Source organism: Spermophilus citellus, assembly GCF_964194105.1.
Source record: "Spermophilus citellus genome assembly, chromosome: 7".
Lineage (NCBI taxonomy): Eukaryota > Metazoa > Chordata > Mammalia > Rodentia > Sciuridae > Spermophilus > Spermophilus citellus.
In genome coordinates this window covers 104,173,406-104,200,167 of record NC_138188.1, presented here as the reverse complement: position 1 = coordinate 104,200,167, position 26,762 = coordinate 104,173,406, and the positions used below count along the sequence as shown (strand labels likewise).

The 26,762-nt window shown below is 38.4% G+C and overlaps 1 protein-coding gene across 1 annotated transcript; it reads right to left on the bottom strand.

The window, feature by feature from the left end:
- Window positions 1–2,807: 2,807 nt before the first annotated feature.
- TIMMDC1 (translocase of inner mitochondrial membrane domain containing 1) lies at window positions 2,808–24,395 on the bottom strand. The gene is made up of 7 exons (XM_081300849.1): window positions 23,979–24,395; window positions 22,790–22,955; window positions 20,236–20,324; window positions 19,257–19,324; window positions 7,120–7,198; window positions 4,611–4,721; window positions 2,808–3,296 (listed from the first exon to the last, which is right to left on the bottom strand). The coding sequence occupies exons 1-7, from the start codon at window positions 24,170–24,172 to the stop codon at window positions 3,146–3,148; spliced, it is 858 nt and encodes a 285-aa protein (XP_081156975.1). The 5' UTR covers window positions 24,173–24,395; the 3' UTR covers window positions 2,808–3,145.
- Between the last annotated feature and the right edge of the window lie 2,367 nt (window positions 24,396–26,762).

Sequence of the window (26,762 nt, the reverse complement as noted above, 5' to 3'; positions counted from 1 at the left end):
CCGGATTGACCACATTGGAAGCATGTTCCAGCGGCAGGACCGCCCTTTTTTGCAATCCGAAGGACAGTAGCTGCAAGACCTGCATTAGTTAAAGGTCCTCCAATCTCTCTGCACACCTTCATCCATGCTTCTATGCCCCTGTTCTTATAAGGAGCGATTGCTACTTTACATTCCTTGGTGCATTGCTCAAAGACCAATTGCTTAATAAGGGGCATGGCTCTATCAGGATCCCCAAAAATCTTTCCAGCAGCATCCACCATCCTTGCTACAAAATCTGAAAAAGGTTCTGTAGGGCCTTGTGTAATCTTGGTCAAATTACCAGATACCTCTCCTCTATTTGGGAGTGACTTCCATGCCCGAATGCAGATGTTATTAATTTGATCATATACCTCAGGAGGGAATCCTGTCTGTTGATTAGCAAATCTGCCTTGCCCCAAAAGCATGTCCTTATCCCAATGCGGATGTCCTGCTGCATGGTTTTGGGCGGCTTGTTCTATTGCGCCCTCTAGCATAAATGCTCTCCAGTCCAAATATTTACCTGGGGAAACACAAGCCCGAACAAGACTAGCCCAATCAGAGGGAGTCATACAGTATCTAGACAGACTCTCCACCTGAGTTAGTGTAAAGGCGGCGTCCACCCCATAAGTGCGCACAGACTCCGCCAGGATCTTTACAATTTTGAAATCTAAAGGCTCATGGAATCTTCCCCTATTATCGTCCTGAAAAACTGGATAAGCAAGACCCATCTCAGCGTGAACAGCCTTCCATGTTTGAGCATGGAAAGCTCTCCCCGAAACACCCCCACCATACGGCGGTGGATCCGGAGGATCACATTTCTTGAGCCCCTGCTTATCTTTGCTCCCTTCTCCTACAGCTAAACTCCCTAGCTGGCGAGACAGCCTTCCAAGCTCCTCCTCCTCATTCTCCTCTTCCTCCGACCCACTTTCACATGGGGGCGCGCGCAGCGCACCGAGATCTGGATACAAGCGTCTCCTCCCCTGTTTCACGCTCCGTATGCTTCCATCCTCCCGAGATACCTCATTTCCTGCCGTCTCTGATCTCTCCTCATGTAATTGTTCTAGAACTTCCTGTCCTTCAATAAGTGCGTCATGATATCCATCACCTGTGAGGCAACCACGGACTATTCTCCAAAGGGGCATCACCCCGCCCTCCAATATGCCCTGCTCAGAAGCAAAGTCAAGATCCCTGCCCAATTCATCCCAACTAGGTATGGTAAGGCTGCCCGAAGCTGCAAACCACGGTGCAGCAATACCTATCTTCTGCAAAAATTTCTGTAAGGTACGATGCTTCACCTTCAGGCCCCTGGAACGTAACAGACCATCTAGGGCCGAGAAAAGCGGACTTGAAGATGCGGCACCCTTGACACAACAACAAGAAAAACACAGAAAACAAAAGACACAGACGACAAAAGAAACACAGAAAACAAAAGTGAAAGTACACATTGCAGCTGCAATAAAATATGAGGCTCTCTCTTTCTTTGTAGAGGAGCTGACCCCGCTTTGGTCGCGGATCCCACTTACTGGGACTATCCCCGCTTTGGTCGCGGGTCCCACTTACCTGGGACTATCCGGTGCACCACCCCTGACGACTGAAAGTTCTGGTTCCCGGGTCTCGGCACCACTTGTCGCAACCCCCTTGCCCGCAAGGAAGACGCAACACCGGGAATCTTCTTTCAGCCGTTTATTCAGGTCCTTTTCTTCCCTCCTTCTACTCTCTCTCCTTCTCTTCTTCCTCTCTCTCTCGGATGCCTCTCCCGGCCTTAATAAAGCACCTCAAGCCCCAATGCGAAGCTGCCACGTGGAGCTTTCTCATAGGGTGTTAAAAAACCACGCACCAACTCTCCCAATTAAGGAGTTGTTTGTCACAAACCACAGTCGAGCCAGCGCCATCTTGTAATGGCGACCGCAGCCCGCAGAAACGGCTCACTACAGTATCTCTTGCAAATGGCGACAGTTTGTTTCCCTTTGCCAGGTGACCAATGCAACGGGTGAGTCCTTACTGTCTCTCCCAAGCCCCGTTTCAAACCTGTGGCCACTACCTATAAAGGCTCGGTTGGCATTTACCTCCGTAGGATTAGAAGGGCTGACCAGTTGTTTCAGCCGGATGGATTAGTGCTGAGTCACAGCTGTTTGTCTGCAGAAAGCAGGCGAATGGGAGCTTGAATTCAGCCGGTCCGGGCTCAGTGTGTGTTCTGAGAGGCCCAGACTGTTCGCACCAGATCCACGTCTGCTCAGCATTGCCTAGTGATCCTGAGCAAACAGAATTTAGATTGTTTACGACTCCCTATGCCCGCACAGCTGAAGAGGTCAGAGACTTGATCTCTCCGCGCCCGCCGCCATGTTGGAATCCATCTTTGATTCTTATTAGAACAAAGCAAAACACTACTATACATTAGCCCACAATGGTTCAAGGGCCCAAGAGTTTTACAGACCACCTTCAATTACAGCCTGGTCCTGCTGGCTGGTTGTTTCTTTTCCTGCTGATACCTAGTTTTTTTGTTTTGTTTTTTTGGTGGGAGGTGGTAACTGGGAATAGAATCTAGGAGTGCTTTACTATTGAGTTACATTCCAGCCACACACACACACACACACACACACACACACACTTTTTTTTTTTTTTTTAATTTTGAGACAGGATCTCAGTAAGTTGCTTAGGGCTTTGCCATGTTGCTGAGACTGGCCTCAAATTTGCAATCCTCCTGCCTTGGCCTCCCAAGTTGCTGGGATTATAGATGTGCACCAGCACACCAGGTTAAGGTACCCATCAAAGGACTACATGAGCAAATATACAGCCTATAGAATTCAACTTTAATATTTTGGGAATTTTTTTTTAACTTATATTTGTAAAATCCAGGGTAAAGAAATATAAGCATACAAATGGGTCAAAAGATCAATACAGATAAAAGTATGTATTTAAATTTAAGGATAAATAAAATGAGAATTGAGCAGCTCGATTCTTGATTTAAAAAAACAGAAAGAGAGGAGCAAGTCACTGCCACCACAGGAGCCAGTGCGTACATGTGTCAGCAGGCTGGTCCAATGCCAGAGGAGACGGGCACTGGCATTCATGGCTACAGCAACATAGCTCCTTTGACTCTCCCATGAGTTCCAAGTCTGGAACATTCTCAATCCTTATCTTCTTTATATGGTGATGAAGGGTTTCTAGGAAGGTTTAGCAGGACTTCAATTTTCTTAGCATCCTCCTCAGATTGATTTTTCTGTAGGTTGCTTTCAATTTCCTGAGGGAGGAGCTCAGTAAGTTGTAGTCTGGCTTTCCTGTAATCAAAGAGTAAAAAGGATGTAAGTTATCCATTTCTTATTTTTTACAGAGATTTAAAACAAAAATTATTTGTCTTACTTTCCCTGCTTTGGTAGGCAACTTATGAGCAAACACTATTCCTTGTGTTTCATATACAATGACTTTTCTCTCTTCTGACCTGTTCCACTCACAAGCCAATCACGCATGATTCCCACATTATCAAAACGGATGGTGTCATGGTGAAGGAAGCCATATGTACTCAGGAGTACTAGACAGCAGCTCATTATGCTCATCTTACATAGAATCTGCAAAGAGTCTGCACTTAGTCTGAATACCCTACCCAGTAAATAGAGATTAGTGTACCCCAGGAAATGACCAGGTGGGATACACAAAAATTTTCATGCTCCTTCCCCAGTGACATCCCATTCATTAACAGCCACTACGTCTATTCAGTTCCTCTGTGCCTACTGCAAGAAGGAAAAAAAAATTTTTTTTTTGGCACTGGAGATTGAACTCAGGGGCACTTGGCCAATGAGCCACATCCTTAGCCCTATTTTGTATTTTATTTGGAGACAGGGTCTCAGTGAATGGCTTAGTGTCTCGCTTTTGCTGAGGCTGGCTTTGAACTGGTGATCCTCCTGCCTCAGCTCCCAAGCTGCTTGGATTACAGGCGTGCGTCACCATGACTGGCTGATGTATAATTTTTGAATGTAGGAATTTAACATGTTTTGTATTCCTATAGATGTAAACAACATAGGGGCTACCACTTTTTAAACAAGCCAAGTAAAGCCCCTTGATGTGTATTACTTTTAAGTAATTTCGTATGTAGTCAAGAACATAGGAAAAGAAAAATATGCAACCAAATGAAACTTTAGATTACAAAGTATCTAAAGAAAGATCCTCACCAAATTGAAATTAAAGTTAGTACCTTTCATGTTTCTTTTCTCCTTAATTAAAGAGAATAAGACCAAGAAGAATAAACTTTTCTTACCTGGGTATAATGACATGATATGCCTGTCATCCCAGCAACTTGGGAGGCTGAGGCAGGAGGACTGCAAGTTCAAAGCAAGCCTCAGCAATTTAGCAAGGCCCTAAGCAACTTAGTGAGACCCTGTTTTGAAATGAAAATAAAAAATTGCTGGGGAAGTGGCTCAGTAGTTAAGAGCCCCTGGGTTCAATCCCTAGTACCAACCCCACCCCCCAAAAAAAACAAAAAAAGAAAAACTTTTTTGTGTTGGGTGGCAAGTTAGAGTACTTGGGTCAGCAGAGCATCACCCACCAAACAGCTGCAAATTGGAAAGCCAGATCCCCTAGTCTTAACATCTCCTTACCATTCTTCCTGTTTCAGCTCATAGAATGCCTTTCGATCCTTCTGTTTTCTCTCCTGAACAGTCTCACCATAGTACTTCTGAAGTGCCATCATCAGGCCTCCTACAGGAGTGCTGAGGGAAAGTGGAGAGAAAGCTTAGGGAAAGAGTCCTCAGACCCCATGACATGTGAGCAACTCTACTAAGTAACAGCACTGACCCACTTGTTCACTATCAGATAAAAGAACTTTGATAATTAAAGCATCTTTGTTAATGTACTTAACATCACTGAACAGTACACTTAAAAATGGTTAAGATTGAGGCTGGGGTTGTGGCTCAGTGGTAGAGCATTTGCCTAGCATGCATGAGGCACTGGGTTCAATTCCCAGCACCACATTAAAAAAAAAAAAAAAACTAAATAAACAAAGGCATTGTGTCCATCTACAACTAAGAATATTTTTAGAAAATCGTTAAGATGGTAAAAACTATGTAATATGATTTTATAATAAAAAATTTGCAGTTAACTTCAATACCTTGCCCCTATAAGTCAAGCTGGTATATTACCACTATAACAAAAATAATGTCAACAGTGGATGTGGCATGTTGAATTTTTTTAATTAAAATTTTTAAAAAGAACCCAAAAATCTATAGTATTACCCCCCCTCCTGAAAAAGGGGTGGGAAAAGGAAGTAGATAGGAAGAGAAAAAGAAAGAGAGAAAGGAGAACGTTTTTTATTCATATGAATGTCAACTAATGAAAACAGAAAGAGTAATAGAATTATCATAACAATAGTTTGTAAACATAGTCAATTACAGCATGGATCATAAAAGCCACTAGAGGAAAAAGTTGGACAGTAGGATATTAACATAGTCTTATTCTACAGACACTTAGTATTCATGACTGGAAGGGAATACCTTTGCAATGGATAAATTTAGTAGATACTGCCTTAGCAGAATTCTAAAATAGTCTCCCCAAATTTGCTTTCTTAATTCCTTCACTGTGAACAGGATGAGATATTATGCCTATAACTGCATTAAGTTACATGGCAAAATGGATTTTACAAATATAATTAAGGTGACTATTCAGTTAAATTTGAGTTCATCTGGCAGACAGAAGCAGAAGATTCAAAGTACAAGGAGTACAAGAAGGTTTCAAGGTGCTGCTGTTGGTTTCAAACTGGAGGGGACCTGTGGAAGGAATGTGGGTGGCTTCAAGGAACAGAAAGCAGCATCTACTTCATGGAAAGCAAGGAAACAGGGACCTTGGGCCTATCGACATGAAGAGCTGGATTCTTTCAACAGCCTGTATGAGCTTGAAAGCAGATTCTCCTCCAGAACCCTGAGATAAGAGCACAGCCTGGCTAACGCCTTGATTTTTACCTTGTGAAACCCTAAGCAAGGCTGGGTTGTGGCTCAGTGATAGACCGCTTGCCTAGCATGCTTGAGGTATGATTCCCAGCACCACATTAAAAAACAAACAAATGAAAAACCTAAACAAAATAAAGGGTATTGTGTCCATCTACAACTAAAATAAATAAATAAATAAATAAATAAGCAAGCTCACCGAGACTTCTGTTCTGTGGGATAATAAGTGAGTATTGTTTTAAGGAGTTAGTTTGTGGTAATTTGTTACACAGCAATATAAAACCAATGCATCAAGTAATTAAAGTTAATATTACTTAAAATGGGTGACGTGTCTCTTGATGTGATACAAAGAGGGTACTGCTTCACCTATGCTGTATTCCCAAAAACATAACCTAAATCTAATCATAAGGGGACAATCAAATTTATTTGAGAAATAATCTGAGCATTATAGTGATAACTGAGGAATTTTGAATATGGATCCTATCTTAGCAGTATTAGAACAATGTTTATTGTAATAATTGTATTTTTATTTCATCCTAGGAGACACTGGTATATTTAGGGGTAAAGTATCATGAGGTCTCAAAAGCTTTATTCAAGGAAAAAAAAAAAGGAAATGAAAAAACATACTTATATTCCACACATATACAGAGATACAGAAAACAAATGTGGCAAGATGTTAACAATTGGTGAAACTGGGTGAAAAGAATATACTAATTCATTCAACTTTTCTGCAGGTTTGAAATTGTTCAAAATTAAATGTTGGGAAAAAAATTAATCTATTAAGTTAAACCAAACCTAACCAAAAAATTTCATAAAATGTGCTTAAAAACTGTTTTATTCTTCCAGCTCCTTCTAACTACCTTCATTCAAATTACAAATAATCTCAGGTATTAGTGATATATAAATAGTTTTGTTCAGTGAAAAGGAATTTTGAATATAGACTCTATCTTAGATAGCTGTATTAAATCAATCTTAAATTATTTATTATGATATGTAAAAACAATTAGGGTAGAATTAGAATTGGACAAAGTCACTGCCAATACAAAACTAACAATCTTTTATAGGCTCTCATTATTAAATATGTCCTTTGAAAATGAATGATAATTTTAATAAGCAAGGCATTAATAAAAGATGTACAAATTTAAAATACAATCATTTTAACACTTACCCCAACAAGCCTCCAATTATACCACCAGCCACCAGGCCTCGAATGCCTAAATTTATTCTGAAAAGACCTCCAGTGACAGCTATTTAAAAAGAATAAAGTTAAAATTAAATAATCTTTTAATACAATAATTCCATTTTAAATTTTTCCTTCTATAATAGAGTCCCCTAAGTGAGCTTCCTGAGCCTACTATTAACATACCACCACAAGAAAATAGCCCATACACAACTTTCCATCTACCTTGCAGATTCAAAAGAAGAAATCTCTTTTACAAAAATAAACGCTAGGGACTAGGGTTGTGGCTCAGTGGAAGAGTGCTCGCCTGGCATGCATGAGGCACTGGGTTCGATCCTCAGAACCACATAAACGTAAAATAAAGATATCATGTCCACCTAAAACTAACAAAATAAATATTTAAATAATAAATAAATAAATAAACGCTATTTTAATGGATCCAATCTCTTCTCATTTTGCTCGGTGTTTGTCTATTTACATTTTAAAATCTGCATTTTATTCACTTCCATCTCTTCTTTTTCTTCCTTTTTCAGGGAAAGTTCACCCCCAATAAAAACCAAATCTTCAAGTAGCCCCAGTGGCTAATGCCTTTTCCCAGCCTCATCCAGTCTGCAGCTGCATTGCAGCTCAGACAGGCCTGCAAAGCAATGGCCTACAGTGCCCCCTGGTGGCCGATGGAATGGTATGCACCTCTTTAATTTCCACTGGGATTGCATACATTTTATGTTCATTCATTTTCCTCTTTCAAGAAGCACAATGCAACTAATACCATTACGGACGGCAATATTTGAGGCTTATAGTTTTATTTGAATATTCTATATTTATTCTTTACATTTTCTAGGTGAACAAGAACAAAAATCATCATTACCCAGAGATAGTAATTTGGTCTTATTTCCCTAGTCTTACAAACAAAATCTTTTTATAATGGGGCCACACTGTACATACTACACCTTTTATTTTCTTTAAACACATTATTAAATTTCATATCACTAAATTTTCTTCCACAATTCTATTCCATGGATGTACTACAAATTATTGTCCATCATAGGTATTCTATTTATGGATGTTTTAAATAAAGGTGCAATAATTCCTGTACATAAATCTTTGTACATTAGAATAAACTCATAGAAATGGAATTCCTAGGACAAAAGACACAAAAATTTTAAAGGCTCTTTTTTGGGGGAGGGTACCAGAGATTGAACTCAGGGGCACTCAACCACTGAGCCAGCCCTATTTTGTATTTTATTTAGAGACAGGGACTCACTGAATTGCTTAGCACCTTGCTGTTGCTCAGACTGGCTTTGAACTCCTGCTTCAGCCTCCCAAGCCACTGGGATTACAGGTGTGCACCACCATTCCCCACAAAGGCTTTTGACTTAAATTACTAGACTGCTATTCAAAAAAGCTGCACTGTTACTTTCCCATTAAAAATATGCAAATGCCCTGTTCTGTGTTCTCTTATCTTTCCCACTTTAATAGACCAAAAGTGGTATCTAATTTAAGTCACATTTCCCAAGTAGCAGAGAAAGATAGTTGTTCTACCACAGGTTTACAAGTTATCTGTGTCATGTATTTGAAAGAACAAATTCATGTTATTTTTCCTATTTCCAACTGAGATATCCTTCTCTTTGATGTGTAAGAGATTTTACTGATTACCTGCTTACGTTATTTTGGGATTGTTTACATTTTTCTGTAGTACTTGACATAGATAAGTTTAAAATTTTTATGTGGCTAAGTCAGCTAATAATTTCCTACTTATATATGTATACATACACATGTGTATATACATACATACATTAACATATACTCCCACTTAGAAATAAGACATACATCTACTTCTATTTATCTCCAAATATTCTGTGGATTTTTTACATAACCATTTTAATGAATTTTAATTTGTTTTGTTGTAATGAATAGTTACAATTTCATTCCCTTCTAAACAGCTAGTAATTGTTTCAGTCCATGATTCTTTCACCATCAGTCTGAACAATCACCTTTGCTCTAGTTTAGATGTTTGGGTGTGCTTCGTTTGTTCCTGATCTTTAAATTCTGTTTCACAGATCTGCCAATACTCCACTGTTTTTGTTGTAATTTTATTCACATTTTAATTTATAATAGTTGCAAGATCCCCTAATTATTCATGGAAATTTTTTGCTATGCTCACAGAATCTGAATTTTAAAGGCTTTAACACTGTATGAAGTTCTTTTTTTAAAAAAAATCTAATTTTGATTTAAATTATTTTCAATGAAACTGGGTTAACTGTATTAAATGCAACTCCATATTTATTATTATTTTATGATTTGTAATTTTCTTCATAGAAGTTGTACATTTATTAAATTTATTCCTCACGTTACACTTCTGTTACTATTATAAATATAATTATTATATAAATATAATACATATTATATGAATATTATAAATATAATTATTTTTCAAAGCATCACTCTAGGAATCTATATTGTTTCTTCCTTTCTAAAGCATTGCCTTTGTCCCTTCGGTTAATATATTTTTAAATTTTACTGAGGCATAATTTGCATACCACAAAATTAATCTAAATGAACAATTCAATGATTTTTTTAGTAAAAATATTTAATGGATTCAGTGTGCAAAGGTCAGCATATTTTAGAACATTTCCGTCCTCACAAAAAGATTTCTTGCGTCTGTTTGCAGTTACTTCTGTTCCCAACTTCTTCTTAGGCAATCTAATTCACTTGCTAGCTGATTGGTTTTCCTGTTCTGGGCATGTCTCTTTTTCTTTTCTTTCTTTCTTTCTTATTTATTTATTTATTTATTTATTTTTTAATGTGGTGCTGAGGATCGAACCCAGAGCCTCATGCATGCAAGGCACACGCTCTATCATTGAGCTACAACCCAGCCCCCTTTCTTTTTTTTGATACTGGGGATTAAACCCGGGGGTACATATCCTCAGCCATATTTAATTTTTATTTTTGAGATAGGGTCTCATTAAGTTGCTCAGATTGGCCTCAAACTTGTGATCCTCCTGCCTCAACCTTCTGAATTGCTGGGATTATAAAGGTGTGCCACCAGGCCCAGTTCCATTTTCCTAATAATGCCTTCTTTTGAAATATAAAATTTTGATGAAATCCAATTTACATCAACTTTTTCTTAACTAATTATGCTATCATATATAAGTCTTTGCCTAATAAAATGTCACAAAGTTTTATTCTTGCATGTTCTTTCTAGTTTTATAGTTTTAGCTCCTACATTGAAGTCTTTGATCTCTTGAGTTAATTTTTGTGTATGGTATGAGGGAGCAAAGTTCACCCCTTGTACAAGGGACTATGCAATACTCCACCACTCCACATGCCTGCCACCATTGAATTAGTTTGGCATCTCTGGAAGCCAACTGACAAGAAATATAAGATACAGATTTCTGGACTCTCCATTCTGTTTCACTTACCTATCCTTAGGCCAATATAGTGCCTTGACTACTACAGTTTTATAGTTTTATAGTAAGTTTTGAAATTGGAAAGTATACGTCCTCCAACTTTATTTTTTTCTTTTTCAAAATTGTTTTGCTTACTCTGTGTTCTTTGACTCTCCAAATAAATAAATAAATCAGCTTGTTAATTTCTGCAAAAGATATTTTAAGCTTCTTGGGATTCTGACAGGGTTTTAACTTTAGATCAATCTGGGGAGAATCACCTTCTTAATAATATTTAATCTTCACACCTAAAATCTGGATCAGATACCAAAATGCTAAAATTGCACTAATAGGATATTAAAAGGTTTATTACACACACAACGAAACTTAAGGAGGAGACCAAGGTAGGTTTCTAATTATAAAAATGATCCAAAAATGGCCTTAAAGAGCTAGAAGGGTGACTGGCCTGGGTTTTTATGGTGGTGGAAGGTAGGATTAGAGTGAAAGCTTTGTACAGACTGGAGCTTGCATGGTTTAAACCACCTGCTGACACCAATAAAGGTGGCCCATAGCACTTGGGCTTTTTTATGGGAGGAGGAGGAGACAGTATTGGGATTTGAACCCAGTGGTACTCTATCACTGAGCTACAATCCCAATTCTTATTTATATTGAGACAGGGTCTCACTAAATTGCCCAGGCTGGCCTTGAACTCGTGATCCTCTTGCCTCATTCTCCAGAGATGCTGGGATTACCATGCCTGCTAGCACTTGGGCTTTCTTGTCTTTAATTTTTTTTTTTTTTTTGGTCTTTTTTTAAGAAGAGGAAAAGTTGGGCTGGGGCTCAGCAGTAGCACACTTGCCTGGTATGTGTGAGGCACTGGGTTTGATTCTCAGCACTGCATATAAATAAATAAATAAATAATAAAGATCTAGTGACAACTAAAAAAAATTTAAAAATTTTTAAAAAGAAGAGGAAAAGTTTATTTTTGCTCATAGTTTTAGAGATTTAGTCCATGACTGGCCCAGTCCACTGCTATGGGCCCAAGGTAAGGAAGAACAACATGGTGGAAGGTTGTAGTGGAAGAACTGTGTTTACTTCATGGTGGCCAGGAAGCAGAGAGCACTTGGGCTTTCTTATTGTCTTGTTAAGATGTGGGACACAAAGAAAGGGGACTTCCAGTTTTTGATGTGGAATAAGATTAGAATTTATCACTCCATCCTAATAAGTAAAAAGCTAAATAAATTGAAAACAACTACAACTCTTTTCTTAGATCTATCACAGATGTGAGGTCACAAGGTAAACTGTTGACCTCAAAATTGAGAAGGCAGACAGATGAACATAGAGAATCACAACTTGCTGGAGCAGTTCCATGGGAACTGGTATTGAGTAGGAAAACCTGAACTATAAATGACAAATTGCTGGAAGCTCAGTGTAGGGGAGTCTGAGAGAGAAAAACTCCAGGTTGCTCAGTCACAGAGGATCCCACACTGTTGAGTTTTACCTTCAAGAGTTCTACTAAGTTTTTATAGTGAAGATCTAAGAAAAATCCCATCACCCATATTGAACTATACCAGAGCAGCTGCCCTCAAGATAAGTGATTTTACAGATAAATTTATTTATCAGAGGTTTTTATATAAACCTAGGGAATATCCAACTTCAACCTGCTTTAGCCTTCCACGTGGAAGAAGGGAAATATCCAATTCTAGTCTACACTACCCATTTGGTTCCACCTAAGGAAAACATGAGACACACTTGTGAAGCTATCAGAGGCACATGTTTACCACAATGGAGACCTAATCATGGGACTACAGAAAGTTTTACTCTAGCACACCTTGCCACCACGTTACTAAAGTCCTACTTGCTATAGTTCCTTTTACTTAGTATAATATGCCCAGCTATCAAGTTACATGGCACACAAAAAGGCAAAATCATCACTTGAAGAGACAGAATAAGTATCTTAACCAAACCCGGTTGTGATAGAGATGTGAGAATTATCAGATTGAGAATATAAATACTATAATTAATATGCTAAGGATTATAGTGGATAAAGTAGACAGCATGAAAGAACAGGTGATACAAACAAAGAAATGGAATTTTAAGGAAGAACCAAAAAAAAAAATGCTGGAGATCAAAAACTGTAAAAGCAATGAATAATGCCCCTTTATGGGATCATTGGTAGAAGGAACACAGCTGGTAAAAAGACTCTCTTGGCTTTAACATGTGTCAACAGAAATTTCCAAAACAGAAAAGCAAAGCGGTGTTGGGGGGGTGGACTCCAGAGTATCCAAGAACTGTGGGACAACTTCAAAAGGTTTAACATGAGTAGATGGAATGGAAGAAGAAAGAAAGGAACTCAGGAAATGTTTGAAACAAATGGAATCCCCCTACATTAATGTCAGAAAACAAACCACATTTAGGAAACTCAAGAAACACCAAGCAGGATAACTGGCCCCCCAATTACACATGAGCATACCGTTTTCAAACTGTAGAAAATCCCAAGATAAAGAAAGAAATACTAGGTTGGAGATATAGTTCAATGGTACGGTAACTTGCTTAGCATGTGTAAGACCCTGAGTTTAATCCTATATACACACTTTCTTAAGAAGCCAGAGAGGAATAGGGGGACACCTTCCTTACCTGCAAAGATATCTACATAAGACTTCTAGAAACCACACATGCAAAGTGAGAGCAGGGAGAAATATTTAATGTTAAGAGAAAAAAAAATCACCAATGATGTTCAATCCATTTATGTAATATTATTACTGATATGGTTGGATTAAGGCCTGCCATTTTGTTATTTCTTTTCTGTTTCTTCTTCAACTCCATTTTGATCTTTCTGACTTAAGCTTCACCCCCAGTCATTGTTATTTTCCATTTTCAGACAGGGTCTTTTTTGAGTTGCCCAGGCTGGTCTCAAACTTGATGATCCTCCTGCTTCAGCTTCCTGGAGATTACAGGTGCTCAGGATGCCCATACTTCTAAAGTTACTGTCTTACTACTTTGTTCCAATGAAACACTACTCTTCTATCACTTTTGTGCTCTTGTTGTCCTATCTGTGGTGTATGTAGTTAAATTCAACGATACAATGTTATAATTATTGTTTCATACAACCTTATGTATTTTTAAGGTTAAGGGTCAGAAGAAAAAAATTATTTTTACAATATTTTATAATAACCTACCCATTTACCATTTCTAGCACTTCCATCTCCTCCTGTGGACTCAGGTGACAATTTGGTGTCATTCCCTTATTACAATATAACTGCACTCTTTCCCTCTCCTTTTTGTTACTATTGTTCCAGATATCATTAAGTGTTATATACCTGATACTATATTTTTATTATTTTTGTCTGTTATTCTTTTTAGAATCTACATATTGCCTTTAATAGTTTTACATAACCACCTTTATCAATACTCTTAACTAGGGGCTGGGAATGTGGCTCAGGCTGTAGCGCGCTCGTCTGGTGTGTGTGCGGCCCAGGTTCGATCCTCAGCACCACATACCAACAAAGATGTTGTGTCCGCCGAGAACTAAGAAATAAATATTAAAAAAATTCTCTCTCTCCTCTCTCACTCTCTCTAAAAAAAAATACTTTTAACTAACACTTCATGTAGATTTAAGTTAATCTCTGGTATCACTTCCATTTTTAAAGGCAGATTTGCAAGCAATGAATTATCTTTATTTATCTGGCAATGTCTTTATTCTGCCTTTTTTTTGGTGGGGGGAGAGGGATACTGTGGATTTAACCCTGGAGTGCTTAACCACTGAATTATCCCCAGGCCTTTTTCTTTTTTGAGACAGGAGAGTCTTACAAAGTTGCTCAGGGTGTCACTAAATTCCTGCCTCAGTCTTCAGAGTTGCTGGCATTACGAGTGAGTGCCACCATTTCATTTTTTATTTTTGTACTTTTTAGTATTGGGGATTGAACCCAGGGGCGCTTAACAACTGAGCCACATCCCCATCCCTTTTTCTTTTTTGAGACAGGGTCTCATTAAATTGCTTAGGGCCTCACTAAATTGCTGAGGCTGGCCTTGAGCTTGCCATCCTCCTGTCTTCAGAGTTGCTAGAATGCCTTGAGCCCAGTGAGGAAGGAATTGTTTTTCTTGCTGCTTTCAAGATTTTCCTTGTTTTTCAATAGTTTTAAGTATGACATATCTAGGTACAAATCTGTTTTATGTTTTCCTTGGAGTTTGTCACATTTCTTGGATATGTAGATTAATGTTTCTCATCAAATTTGGGAACCTGTGGCTATTATTTCTTCAAATACTTTTCCTATTTCCTTTCTCTCTTTCCACACTCCATCTGGTATACCCATTCCGTATGTGTTGGAATGCTTGATGGTATCCCATAGACCTCTGATGTTCCATTGTCTTTGTTCACTTTTTAAATTCTGTCCTTCAGAAGAGATCATCTATCTTCAAGTTCACTGAACTTTCTTCTGCTACCTCAAATCTATTGCTGAATTTTTCCTCTTCAGTAAATTTTAAATTTCTATTATTGTACTTATTACCTCCAGAATTTCCATTTAATTACTTTTATGATTTCTTTCTTTACCGATATCTATATGTTAACTCACTGTCCTCATACTTTTAAGAGCCATCATGTGAAGTCTTTTGTTAGTTATGTACACAGACAGGCCCCATCAGAGGAAATTCCCACTGCTTTTTTCCTAGTGTTTCAATGTGACTTTGTTGTGATTGTTAAAAACTGGACATTTTAAGTAATATACTACAGCAACTCTGTAGTTAGAACATGTCCCCTTTAGGGGCATGGTTGTGGTTCTTTATTTATATGGTAACTTGCCTAGACCAGATTTGTGGAGTCTATTTTGCTACAGAGTATAGCCACTGATGTCTCCTCTCAGTTTTTATTTTTATGTCTTCCATCCTAGGAATTGCACCAGCTTAGTTGTCAATGACTCATTAAAACAATAAGACTTGTATCCTTTACAAGTGAATTTGTCTGTGGCTTAGGGAATACATTTAAAAGTTATTCAGTTTACATATCTTTTTTGGTTTTTACTTTTTGTGTTCACAAGGACTCACATCTACCCAAAAAAGTAGCTTGTTAAAGCCCTAACCTGAGTATACTTGGAACCTTATCCATGTGCACAAGCTTCCAGGGCATATGGGGTAAATACGATCTCATTATGGCCCTTTTTGGCTTTCTCTCTTGAAGACAGGATCTCACTATATTTCCCAGGCTGGTCTTGTTATAATTATTGTTATATTGTTATTATTAATTATCCCTCTGTCTCTGCCTCCCACACAGGGACTACAGGCATATCAATGCAACGCACCAAGCTGTTTCTTTGGTTTTACTGTTCCTAAGATCCTCATTAAAATTCTGTCTCATTCACTGGTCTATGGCTTTTCCTGAAACAGTATCAAAACCTCAGGCTAGCTGTGTGATGTTTGAATTCCTTGATTGAAACTGCTTTCAGCAACTTCCCTACACACGGAATTTTCTGTGCTCTGCTCTAAATGTCAGCCCCCTCAAGTAACAAAACCCTCTCAGCCTACCCTTCCTTTGTGGGACTTCTGCACCACAGAGCTGAAGGCTCAGGGGTTGGAACAGCCTCAGGATAAATCACCACAGACTCTTATTGCTCTTACCAAGATTCAGTAGACATTCTTGAATAAACGCTTCTCAATTTGTCAGGTGCCTTGGATCAATTTCCAGTATCTTTTTTTGATAATGTTTTTCAGTGTTATTGGTTCTTTTTGGGAAGAAGGTTTTCCAAGATCCTCACTAAGCCATTCTGGATGTTGAATGTTTTTTTGTTTGTTTGTTTGTTTGTTTTAATATCCAGACCAATGCCAAACAATTATCAAAGAGACATTCTTGATATTATTCTGACTTTACGGGAAATTACTCTAGCATTACACCATCATATAGAATGTTGATTGCTGTTTGAGATAAATATTGATATTGTATCAGATACACCTTGCTTATTTTACAAATCACTTTCACATTCAAACAAGATATATTTATTCCAAGACAGATATGGTGGTACACACCTATAATCCTACTCATTAACAAGGCTGCCAAGAAGATTGCAAGTTTCAGGCCAGCCTCAGTATCTTAGCAAGAACCTGTCTCAAAAAATAAAAAAAGGCTGGAGAGGTAGCTTAGTGATTGAGCACTCCTGGATTCAATCTTTAATACTGGGAAAAAAAAAAAAAAGTCTATTTGGCTGTGTCAAATGATTGTGAAATGAAAAATGAAAGACAAATACTTCCTATGAATTCATTAAGTTGGTTTGGCAGAGAAGCAAAACAAGTTAACAGCTACCATATAATATTTTAAGTATTTTAATAAAACTATAGTTAATTATGGAAACACAGGGAAAAGACACCTAAGCAGAACTAAAGGAAGAAAAATGGGGGTGAGGGAGAACTCCTTGGGGAAGAAGCTAAGGCTGACAAATGACCTGGACTTTGAAAGATAAGTAGAAGCTGGGTGTGATGAAACATGCCTATAATTCCAGCAACTTAGAAGGTTGAAGTAGGAGGATCACAAGTTTGAGGCCAGACTAAGCAACTTAGCAAGATCCTTAGCAACTCAGCAAGACCCTGCCTCAAAGTAAAAAAGTTTTAAAAAGGACTGAGCATATAGCTCAGTGGTAAATCGCCCCTGGATGCAATCCAAAGGAAGAAAAGAAAAGAAAGAGGGAAAGGGAGGAAGACATGAAGAAAGAAAAAAAGAAAGAAAGAAAAGTAGGAGCTGAACAAAGTGTTTGCAGGACTGCGAAAGGGTATTCAATAGCAGTAACCAAATCATGTAAAGCAAGAATATACTGGATTTGGAAAATTCAAAATTTATAAAGCTAAGGCCAAAAAGTGGTAAATGGAAACTAGATAAAGAATTGATATTAATGTGATGGGAAACAACAGAAGAACTCCTGACAGAAAGTCTTAAAATCCCAGTCAGATTTTGAAAAAGACAGTGCAATGGCTCGGTACAGTGGTACAACTTGAAAGGCTAGGAAGGACAGCATATTGGAGGATAGCCTGGGCAACTTAGCAAGATGCTGTGCCAAAACAAAATATAAAAAGGGTTAGGATAAAGCTCAGTGGCAAAATGTTCCTAGGTTCATACCCCACCAAAAATAAAAAAAAACAAAGGAAGACAGGAAGGAAGAAAAACAAAAAGAAAGCATGCACCCAGGGGCAAGATGATGTTAACAATGGCTAAATCCCTACAGGTAAAAGGGTATGTAGTGTTCTTTGTATTATTATTTTATTTTGGGGATTGAACCCAGGGGCATTTAACACTGAGCTAAATCCTCGGCCCTTTTTATTTCTGATTTTGAGATAAGATCTTTTGGAGCTGCTAAGGCTGGGCTCAAACTTGGCAATGCCCCTGTCTTAGTCTCCTGAGTCACTGAGATTACAGGCGTGTGCCACAATGCCCAGCTAATTTTGCAACTTTATGTAAGCTTGAAATTATTTCCAAATTAAAAAAGAAAATTTCAAAATAGATCTATCTTTAAAAAAAAATTAGTTGCAGATGGACACAATACCTTTATTTTATTTACTTACTTTTATGTGGTGCTGAGGCTCACAGTGCCTCACATGTGCTAGGCAAGCGCTCTACTGCTGAACTACAATCCCAGCCCCCAAATAAAAAGTTTTAAATGTGGCATATGTATGTGTGTGTGTTTTTTTATGTGAGAGAATGTACGTGAGTTAGTGGACAATTGAGTGTATAAGACACTTAGCTTCATTTATCTTTCTGAAAACATTGTGTTTTTTTTTAATGTTTATTTTATATACATACACACACACACACACATATATACTTATACCTATTTATGTATAATATACATAAATGTATTTTGAATTGACAAACAGAAATTATATGTGTGTATGGTATATGATATGATGTTCTGAAATATGTATACACTAATAATGGCTAAATAAAGCTAATTAACATAAACATTTCCTCCCATATTCATTTTGTTTGCTAGTAAAAACACTTAAAAAAATCTTCTCTCTTAGCAACTTTGAAGTATACAATAGATCAAAGTTAACTAGTCACTATGTTGTACAACAAATATCTTAAAACTTATTCCTCCTAACTGAAATTTTGTATCCTTTGACCAACATCTTCCCAATTCTCCCAAACTCCAATCCCTGGTAATCACCATTCTATTCTCCATTTTTAATGAACACTTTAAAAAGGGCATATCTAGTAGAGGAAGAAGCTTTAAAAGAAAAATCATAACTCTTACCACGAAAATATGGTTCTTGCTACCTCATATGACCAGTCTCATCCCAAGCTACTCTTCCCTTCGCTATGTTTGAACCACATTAACCTGTTTCTAAGGAACTTTATTGCCATAGAGTCCTCCCCTTGATACTTCTGCTGCTCTTTTTTACATTCTTCAGATGTCAGCTTAAATGTTAACTTTCTCAGAAAGGCATTCTCTGACGACCTACTTCACTTTAAATCCCCTTGTCCTATGTATTTGTTGCTTCCTATCACAGGAACCTGTTTTTTCCCATCCTCATGAGACTTTAAAATTCAATGAAAAAGAAAAGGATCTCATCTGTTTATTCACTAAGCATACCAAGGGCCAAACCCAAAGCTGTCCATAAACACGTTTGTATTGAATGTTGAATGAAGTACGATATGAAGCCAACCAAAGAACTCAGTACTTCTGATCTGCAAGTCCTTACATATTTTCTAAGCCATATTTGAGGTTGAAAATGTAAGCAACAACAAAAATGTCTTACCTCCTGCAATGACAAAATGGCTCACAGCATTTTTATTTCGGTACACAGTTAATCCAGTGTTCACTGAGCTGGGATGGAAGAAAAGCATACAATTCAAAGCATATCCCATTTACCTTCTTGACTGCTGTTCTCATTAAAATGATAGGTATGACAAAACCGAATCTTTTTTTTTTTTTTTTTGAGGAAAAAAAAAAGCATTCTGGTCTATTCAGCTAGAAATTAGCCATATTAAACTACTGTCACTCAAAAGAGATAAGGCCAAAAGGAAAAAGACAAAGAAATTTAAAACTTAAGCAGGTTAGAATAAATTCTATTGAAATTCAAAAGAAAAATCACTGTCTTCCTCCCTCAAGCTCTTCCTGCCTCCAGAACACATGAACCTATAGTTGTTAGGTTAAGAAACATTTATTGCTGGGTGTGGTGGTGTACACCTATAATCTCAGTGGCTTGGGAGGCTGAGTCCAAAGCCAGCTCAGCAAAAGCAAGGAGCTAAGCAACTCAGTGAGACACTTTCTCTAAGTAAAATACAAAATACGGCTGGGGATTTAGCTCAGTGGTAGAGTGCCCCTGAGTACAACATTAAAGGTGATTGTCTCATTTTTCAAACTATTAGCTTTGTTTTTCCCCCATCCCTTTTTTTTTAAAATAAAATTCCATTTGATTTTAATAGTCTTATAGCCATCATCATCATCATCAATAAATGATGAAAAATTTTTCTTAAATATTCAGAAATAAAAACTTAAAAAAATTGAAATAGAAAGGTTTTGAAATTTCTCTTTCTTAGGAACCTTGTATGTATTTTGATACTAGTTGGCAGACCTCTATCAGTTATACCAAAAACTACAATTGGATCAACCTCTTACATAAACAAAAGTTCTTGAGAAAAAGGCATTATGAATCACTTCAACATGTTTTTTATAATCTCAAAAGATGCACTACAAAAATTTCAAGACTCTCTCTCAAAACTCAGATAACTTACTTGAATATAGTCACAAACACTGCAGTTCTCCAACTCCAGCGCCAGCCATACCGAATGAAGCCTCGTGTGGCAGCACGATGCGCACATTGCTAAAGTTTATAAAAAAGCTGTGAGATTCCAAAACACCTTGATGCTTTCCTTATTCTAAAAATTATGGGGGCAGGAGGAATGCCAGCTATAAATTAGTCAGATAGAAATTGTTATGGGCCAGGCTATATGGGCAATGACCAAACAGCTCCATTTTACCCTGGGACTCCATGTCATATAAGAAATGCTTCTCCCACGGGAACACTCTGCCTCTATCAAGAGTTGCTTAGCATAGCATGTTTGGCAACACAAAATGGCAATTCTCATACAATGTAAAATTGTTCTTTCTTTGGTTCCCATTTTTCTTGGGCAATGTACCCTGCCTGTCAGAGATTGATTGTCTAGACACCAGTAACCATTCTTTAACTCGTACTCAAGCAGGGTCATTTCGACCCACTTCCCTTCTGCTTGCTTGCTCCTATGCCAACCTAAAAGTCCCATGGGAAATACCAATGTACCCATTGCATTGTTATGCTAACTGCTGAATTCAGCTTCTGTACCCCTGCTTGCTTGCAGCTATATCAACCCAGATGTGGTTTTTGCAGTTTTTGCCTTTAAAGAACCTGAAATGCTCAGGCTTGATGCTGTTCCTTGAACAGACAGTTATGGGTCCTGCGGGGAGCAGTTGCAGGCCAGCCAGCTAAATAAAGACTCTCCAATTCAGACAAAATGGACTTGGTATATTTTCTGAGAGGTCTGTCCCATAACAGAAATAACATAAAAATTTCTAGAATTATCATTCTTTAAGTACTAAGGTTTAAATAAGTCTCTTGTGCATCCTGTTTTATCAGGAGATGGAAAAGAAACAGAACTGCCAATGTCAATTGCAAGTAATCCATCAACTAAGTATCTAAGGGAATCTAACTGGCAAACACCATGACAGACATAAATCAGTATTAGACATGTTCTTCATTAAAAAAAAAAAAAAAATACTCCCAGTGGCACACACCAGTAATCCCAGCGGCTTGGGAAGCTGAGACAGGAGAATCTTGAGTTCAAAGCTAGCCTTAGCAAGAGCAAGGTGCTAAGCAACTCACTGAGACCCTAAGGTACAAAAAAAAAGGCTGGGGATGTGGTTCAGTGTGTGGTCAAGTGCCCCTGAGTTCAATCCTTGGAACCAAAAAAAAAAAAACAAAAAACAACTGGGGGTTCATACACCCTTCACATCCTGAGTTCAAACCCCCAGTACCCCCACACACACACACAAAAGGATGATGAGATTATAAAATGGCCATTTGGCAACCACCACAATAATAACTAGTTCAAGCAAGAATTGAATGCCAAAATTAGATTTAAAAAATTGAATATTTACTAATCTCAAAAAGTCTAACAAGTATCTATAAAATACTTTCTATTAGAGAGAGGAAAAAACAGTAATTTTATGGTGGCTAAACTTGGCAGATATCATCATAACCAAGTAACTAAAGTAAAAATCACCAGTAAAAGGATAAATTGATATCATGTGCTTCTGATCAACTGTGCTGAGAATACAGTATCAATTAATAATAAGTATCAATAGGGTAACCTGCCAAAAAAGTATAGCATGAGTCAAATTGAAGGGCATTCTACAAAATATATGGTCCACAGTCTTCAAAACTGTCAAGGTCAGAAAAGGCAAAGAAAGAGAAATAATTCCGGACTAAAAGAAACTAAAAAGTGGCATAAAAGACAAATTTAACATGTAATCTACAGATCCTAGATCAGATAAAAATTTTTATTTATTTTTTAAATAAATGAGATAAGCTGAAGAGCTAGCAAAATTTACATAAGGTCCACATATAATAGTGGACCTTATGTAAATAAGGTAACAGATCTTATGTAAATAATGGTCCACCACAATATTAATTTCCTGAATTTGATCATTATAAGCTAGTTTTATAAGAAATGGCCTTGGCTTTTGGAAATATACACTAAATTATTTATCATGACTATAACTTACTCTCAAACAGTCCAGAAAAAAAAAATAGTATTTATTATACAGAGAGAATGATAAAACAAACATGGTAAAACATTAAATTTTACAGAATCTGGATGAAAGGTATGTAGGGAATCTTGTGCTATTTTTTGCATCTTTTCCTTAAGCCTGATGACTTCAAAATAAAAAGTTAAAAAAAGAAACTTTTCTTGGGACACAGTGATACATGCTTATGACAGCAACTATGGAGGCTGAGGCAGGAGGATATCAAGTCCAACGCCAGCCTCAGCAATCAAGCAATACCCTGTCTACAAATAAAAAATAAAAAGGGCTGGAGAAGTTCAATTCCAGTCATAGTTGTGATCCTATATGCCTATTTTGAAGAAGTCTAATAAACAATGTATACACATTACACATCAGCATTAGGACTTCTGTTGTTATTTAGATTAGATTTTTTTAAAAACCCTCCTAAACTACAACCTAACAGAATGACTAAGTGTAAATAGCTAAGTTTGTATGCCCCTAAATACTATTTAAATCACCAGTACTTACCACAGCATCAAACCGGTTATGATAAATTTCTGCTTGGCTCTGCTCAATGTAGCGTTGTTTAGCATGAATAAAAGCTGGTATTCCACCATATGCCCAGCCAATGATGCCTGCTGAAGCTGCTGCCCTATAGATATTCTCAAGTTCCTTTGAAATTCTCTGTTGTTCACTAAAACATCAAAAATATAATATGTTGAGACATTATCCAAAACACTATGAAGAACTATCCAAAATGCTACCAAGCCCGGTGGTGCATGCCTGTAATCCCAGCAACTCAGAGGGCTGAGGCAGGAGGATCACAAGTTGAGAGACAGCCTCAGCAACTCAGCAAGACCCCAAGATGAAGCCTAAATAAAATAATTAAACACAAGTCTGTCAGTTCCCTTGCTACAACTATCTCGGCAATATTATAAAGCTTCAATTTTAATTTAACCCCTTGATAACAGCGTAGTATAGTAAATTACTTCATGATAGGGTAATCTTTTCACAAGTGATTAATAATTTAATGAATTAAGTGTTTTGAATTATTATAAATAAATCCAATCTAAAGGGTTATCTTCTATTTTAAAATCTAGTTATCTTTTCTTCTATAAGATGATGAGAAATGGCAGAAGGGTGTAGCTAAACACTACCCTGGTTTAGCTCAGTGTTACAATGTTTGCCTAGCAAGAATAAGGCTCTGAGCTCATTCTAAGCACAGAACAAAAACAACAACCCAATAGTTGATACTGTTTAATTCTTCCTTAGGCAAAATAAAAAACTGACAACCTTCTCTGGCCCTCTTCAATCTCCACTTGAGGGGCGGTGAAGGAACATTATTGGTCATGAAATACCAACAAGTCTGGGATCAAACGAAATACAAAAAAGAATATTGGAGTAGATTTCTGCAGACATGGATGTCAGTGGTTTCTAGTTTGGCCCAACTTTTCTTACCTGTAAAATTAGGGCACTGATTTCAATAGGAATACATCCCTATGTACCTAAGTATCCATCCCTAGGAGCTCTTTCAGTGAGTGAGCCTTAACATTAAAAACCTATCAATCAACTATCAAATGGCAAAGTCAGGATACAACCTTCTTCCACAAATATTAGAACCTCTAATCTCACTTAAAAATAAACCACCACCCCTGGGTTCTTGGCCCCAGGCTAACTCTTTCGTGGCCCCTCCCCACAGACCCTGGGCATTTTTTACTCTCTGACAAACAGCTCCCGGAGGCGATCCCAACCGGATTCCGGGTAATAGGGTTCTTGGACTAAGGAAGGCAACTTCTGATTCTCCACCAGAGATTCCGAGTTGGCAGCCACAGCTCCGGCAGCAAAGACTCGGGGGGAAGGACGCCGTGTCCTGCAAAAGAAGCTCGGGGGAGCAGGCGGCGGCTCCTCCATGCCCTTTCTCGACCTGCGGACACACACTCTTGCGCACTCAGAACACCAAGGCCGCCTGAAAGCGCCTTTGGAGAGAGTGTGGATAACTGCACGAATCAGTGAGAACTACGGCAGCAGGCCCGAACTGATGCACTGCTTGATCCGCTGCCACAGGACTTAGACATTCTCCCTCTCAGCCCCAGTATCCCTTTGGAGGTCCCAGGGAACACGAAACAGGAAGTCCCGCCTCCGTCAGGACAGAGGCAAAAGACGGAGCTACTGCAGAGACTGCGCAGAAAATACTTCCTGTCGGGGCAGGACGGGCGGCCGAGGTGCTGGACCGCCCCGGAAGTGAGTTGGCAGTGAGTGGCTGCGTCCTCTTTCTGGGCCGCCTAGGTTCATGTACATGGGTTTGGGGCAGGTTTTGCGTATTTGAAGGTGGTCACGTACTGAAGTAGGTTATCGTATTTAAAATGCCAGAGCCGGGCACGGTGTCGCAGGCCTGGAATCCCAACGGCTCGGGAGGATAAGGCTGGAGAAACACAACTTTAAGGCCAGCCTCTGCGGTCCTAAGCAACTTAGTGATACCCTGTCTCAAAACATAAAAGGGGGCTGGGTTGATAGAGCGCTCGGCTAGCATGTGTGAGGCCCCGGGGTTCGATCCCCAGCACCACGTAAAAGTAAATACAAACAAAATAAAGGTGTAGTATCCATCTACAACTAAGATATTAAAAAATAAAAACATGAGTGTAGCTCAGTGGTTTTGGACCCCTGGGTTCAATCTCCAATTTAAAAAAAAAAAAGTAAAAAATGCCAAAAATTCCATGTAAAAGAATCAAGTGCAATTTTGAGTGCAAGTGGAAAGGAGAGATTTGTTTAAAAACAAGTCATCTACACACACACCACCCCCGCATGGAGTCAAGAAGCCACATGGACTGAGCATGATCCATTTCTACCCAGTCTGTTCTTTCTGTAAAGGATCCAGGAGCTGGGGGGTGGGTCCAACATTTGTTTGGTACTAGGAACTGAACTAACATCCCCAACCCTTTTTTTGAAAATTTGAGACAGGTCTCACTAAATTCCTGAGGCTGTCCTCAAACTTGCAATTCTGCCTCAAGGATCTGAGTTACAGGTGGGTGTGTGCTACTACTACCAGGGTCCAAGATTTTGAGATCGCTTTTTTTCTTTCTTTCTTTCTTGAGTCAGCTTTGGGCATTTCTTCACAACGTGGATTTCATTCCCCTTAGTTCATAAGCTTCTCAGAGGGCAGGAGAATTTCTGGAACTTTTAGCAAGTGTTTTGAGAGTCTGATTTCCTGTCACTATAGCCTCTGGGAACTTGTTCTTTTGAGGTATAGTTGTTATTAAAATGTATTAATTTTGTTGTGTGCCTGTAATCCCAGCTACTTGGAGGTTGAGGCAGGAGGACACAAGTGTGAGGCCATCCTGGCAACTGATCAAAATAAAAAGGGCTGAGGATATGACTTGATGATAAAGTACCCCTGGGTTCAAGTCCTATACTGCTAAATAAATAAAATTACTATACTTTTTAGTATGAATATGGTAAGTAGAATTCTAGGATTTGCTAGCTGGAATTCTATATATAAGACCCAGAGAAGTGTCTGGCTAGAGTGACTAGCTGAATTATGACAGTGCTATTAGGGGACAGACAGATGCAAATGGAACATGAAGTTATGGGAATAATTCTTTGAAACAAGCCCACTCTGTTGACTCCCCCACATCCTCCCATGCTTTCTTTTTACCTGACTTAAGTGGACAGGCACATGCATTCCTCAACAAACTACCTGTTAACCGCAGGAGAAATGCAGACCCAAAATAATGTTGATGAGAGGAACCCAAGCTACTTGAAGGGGGAGACTTGTGTGCTTTTTCACAGACCAGATCCTGAAATTTAGGGAGATAAGGACAATTCCTCCTAATCATAAAATCTGTAAGAATTTAAAAATTAAGAATCCAATTAGAATCAATCATCATGGGCCCAAGTGACCTAGAGTTGTCATGGCAGTGGGGACTTGAAAGTGATGTCATTTTGCTGTCAGTCAAAAATCATGTTGGTGGGACTGCCTGGAAACTTCTCTGGGATCCCCTACAAAATTGGAATGCAGAAAGAGGCACACTGTCCCTTATTGTCTCTGAGAGGACCCACTCTCTCTCTTGACTGAGTGCTACTTTCCCTTTTCCTATCTCTTCAATAAACTGATGCCTGTTACCCTGAAATCTTTCTGACTTGATTGTAAGAACAGTTTCCCAGAAGGCCCCAGCTCTATAACAGTGTTATGAAGATTCCTCTGGTGTTTTAAGAAAAAAAGTAGATTCATTGCTCATCATAGTACTTACTCCATTATGCCATTATTTTCTATTTGCTGATCTCTCTTAGTAAACTACTTTGGAGCTCAGAGACCATAGATACTCATCTCCATCTCCAGGACCTACCAGTATCTGACACGAAGTAGGTGTTCAGTAAATATTTGTTGAAGAAGAATTCAGATTCCCTTACTCCTGGCACCAGGTTGCTGTTTATCCCTTGTTAAGTAGAGGTAGAAGTGGTACCAGCATAAGGTCCTGAGGTCTGAAAGTCCAAAAACAATGGC

Coding starts and splice junctions, on each gene's coding strand:
- TIMMDC1 (XM_081300849.1), bottom strand. CDS start 24,172: ATGGAGGAGCCGCCGCCTGCTCCCCCGAGCTTCTTTTGCAGGACACGG. Junction 22,956..23,978: donor CGGGAGCTGTTTGTCAGAGA/GTAAAAAATGCC, acceptor TTGATGTTTTAG/TGAACAACAGAGAATTTCAA. Junction 19,325..20,235: donor GTGTTTGTGACTATATTCAA/GTAAGTTATCTG, acceptor CTTCCATCCCAG/CTCAGTGAACACTGGATTAA.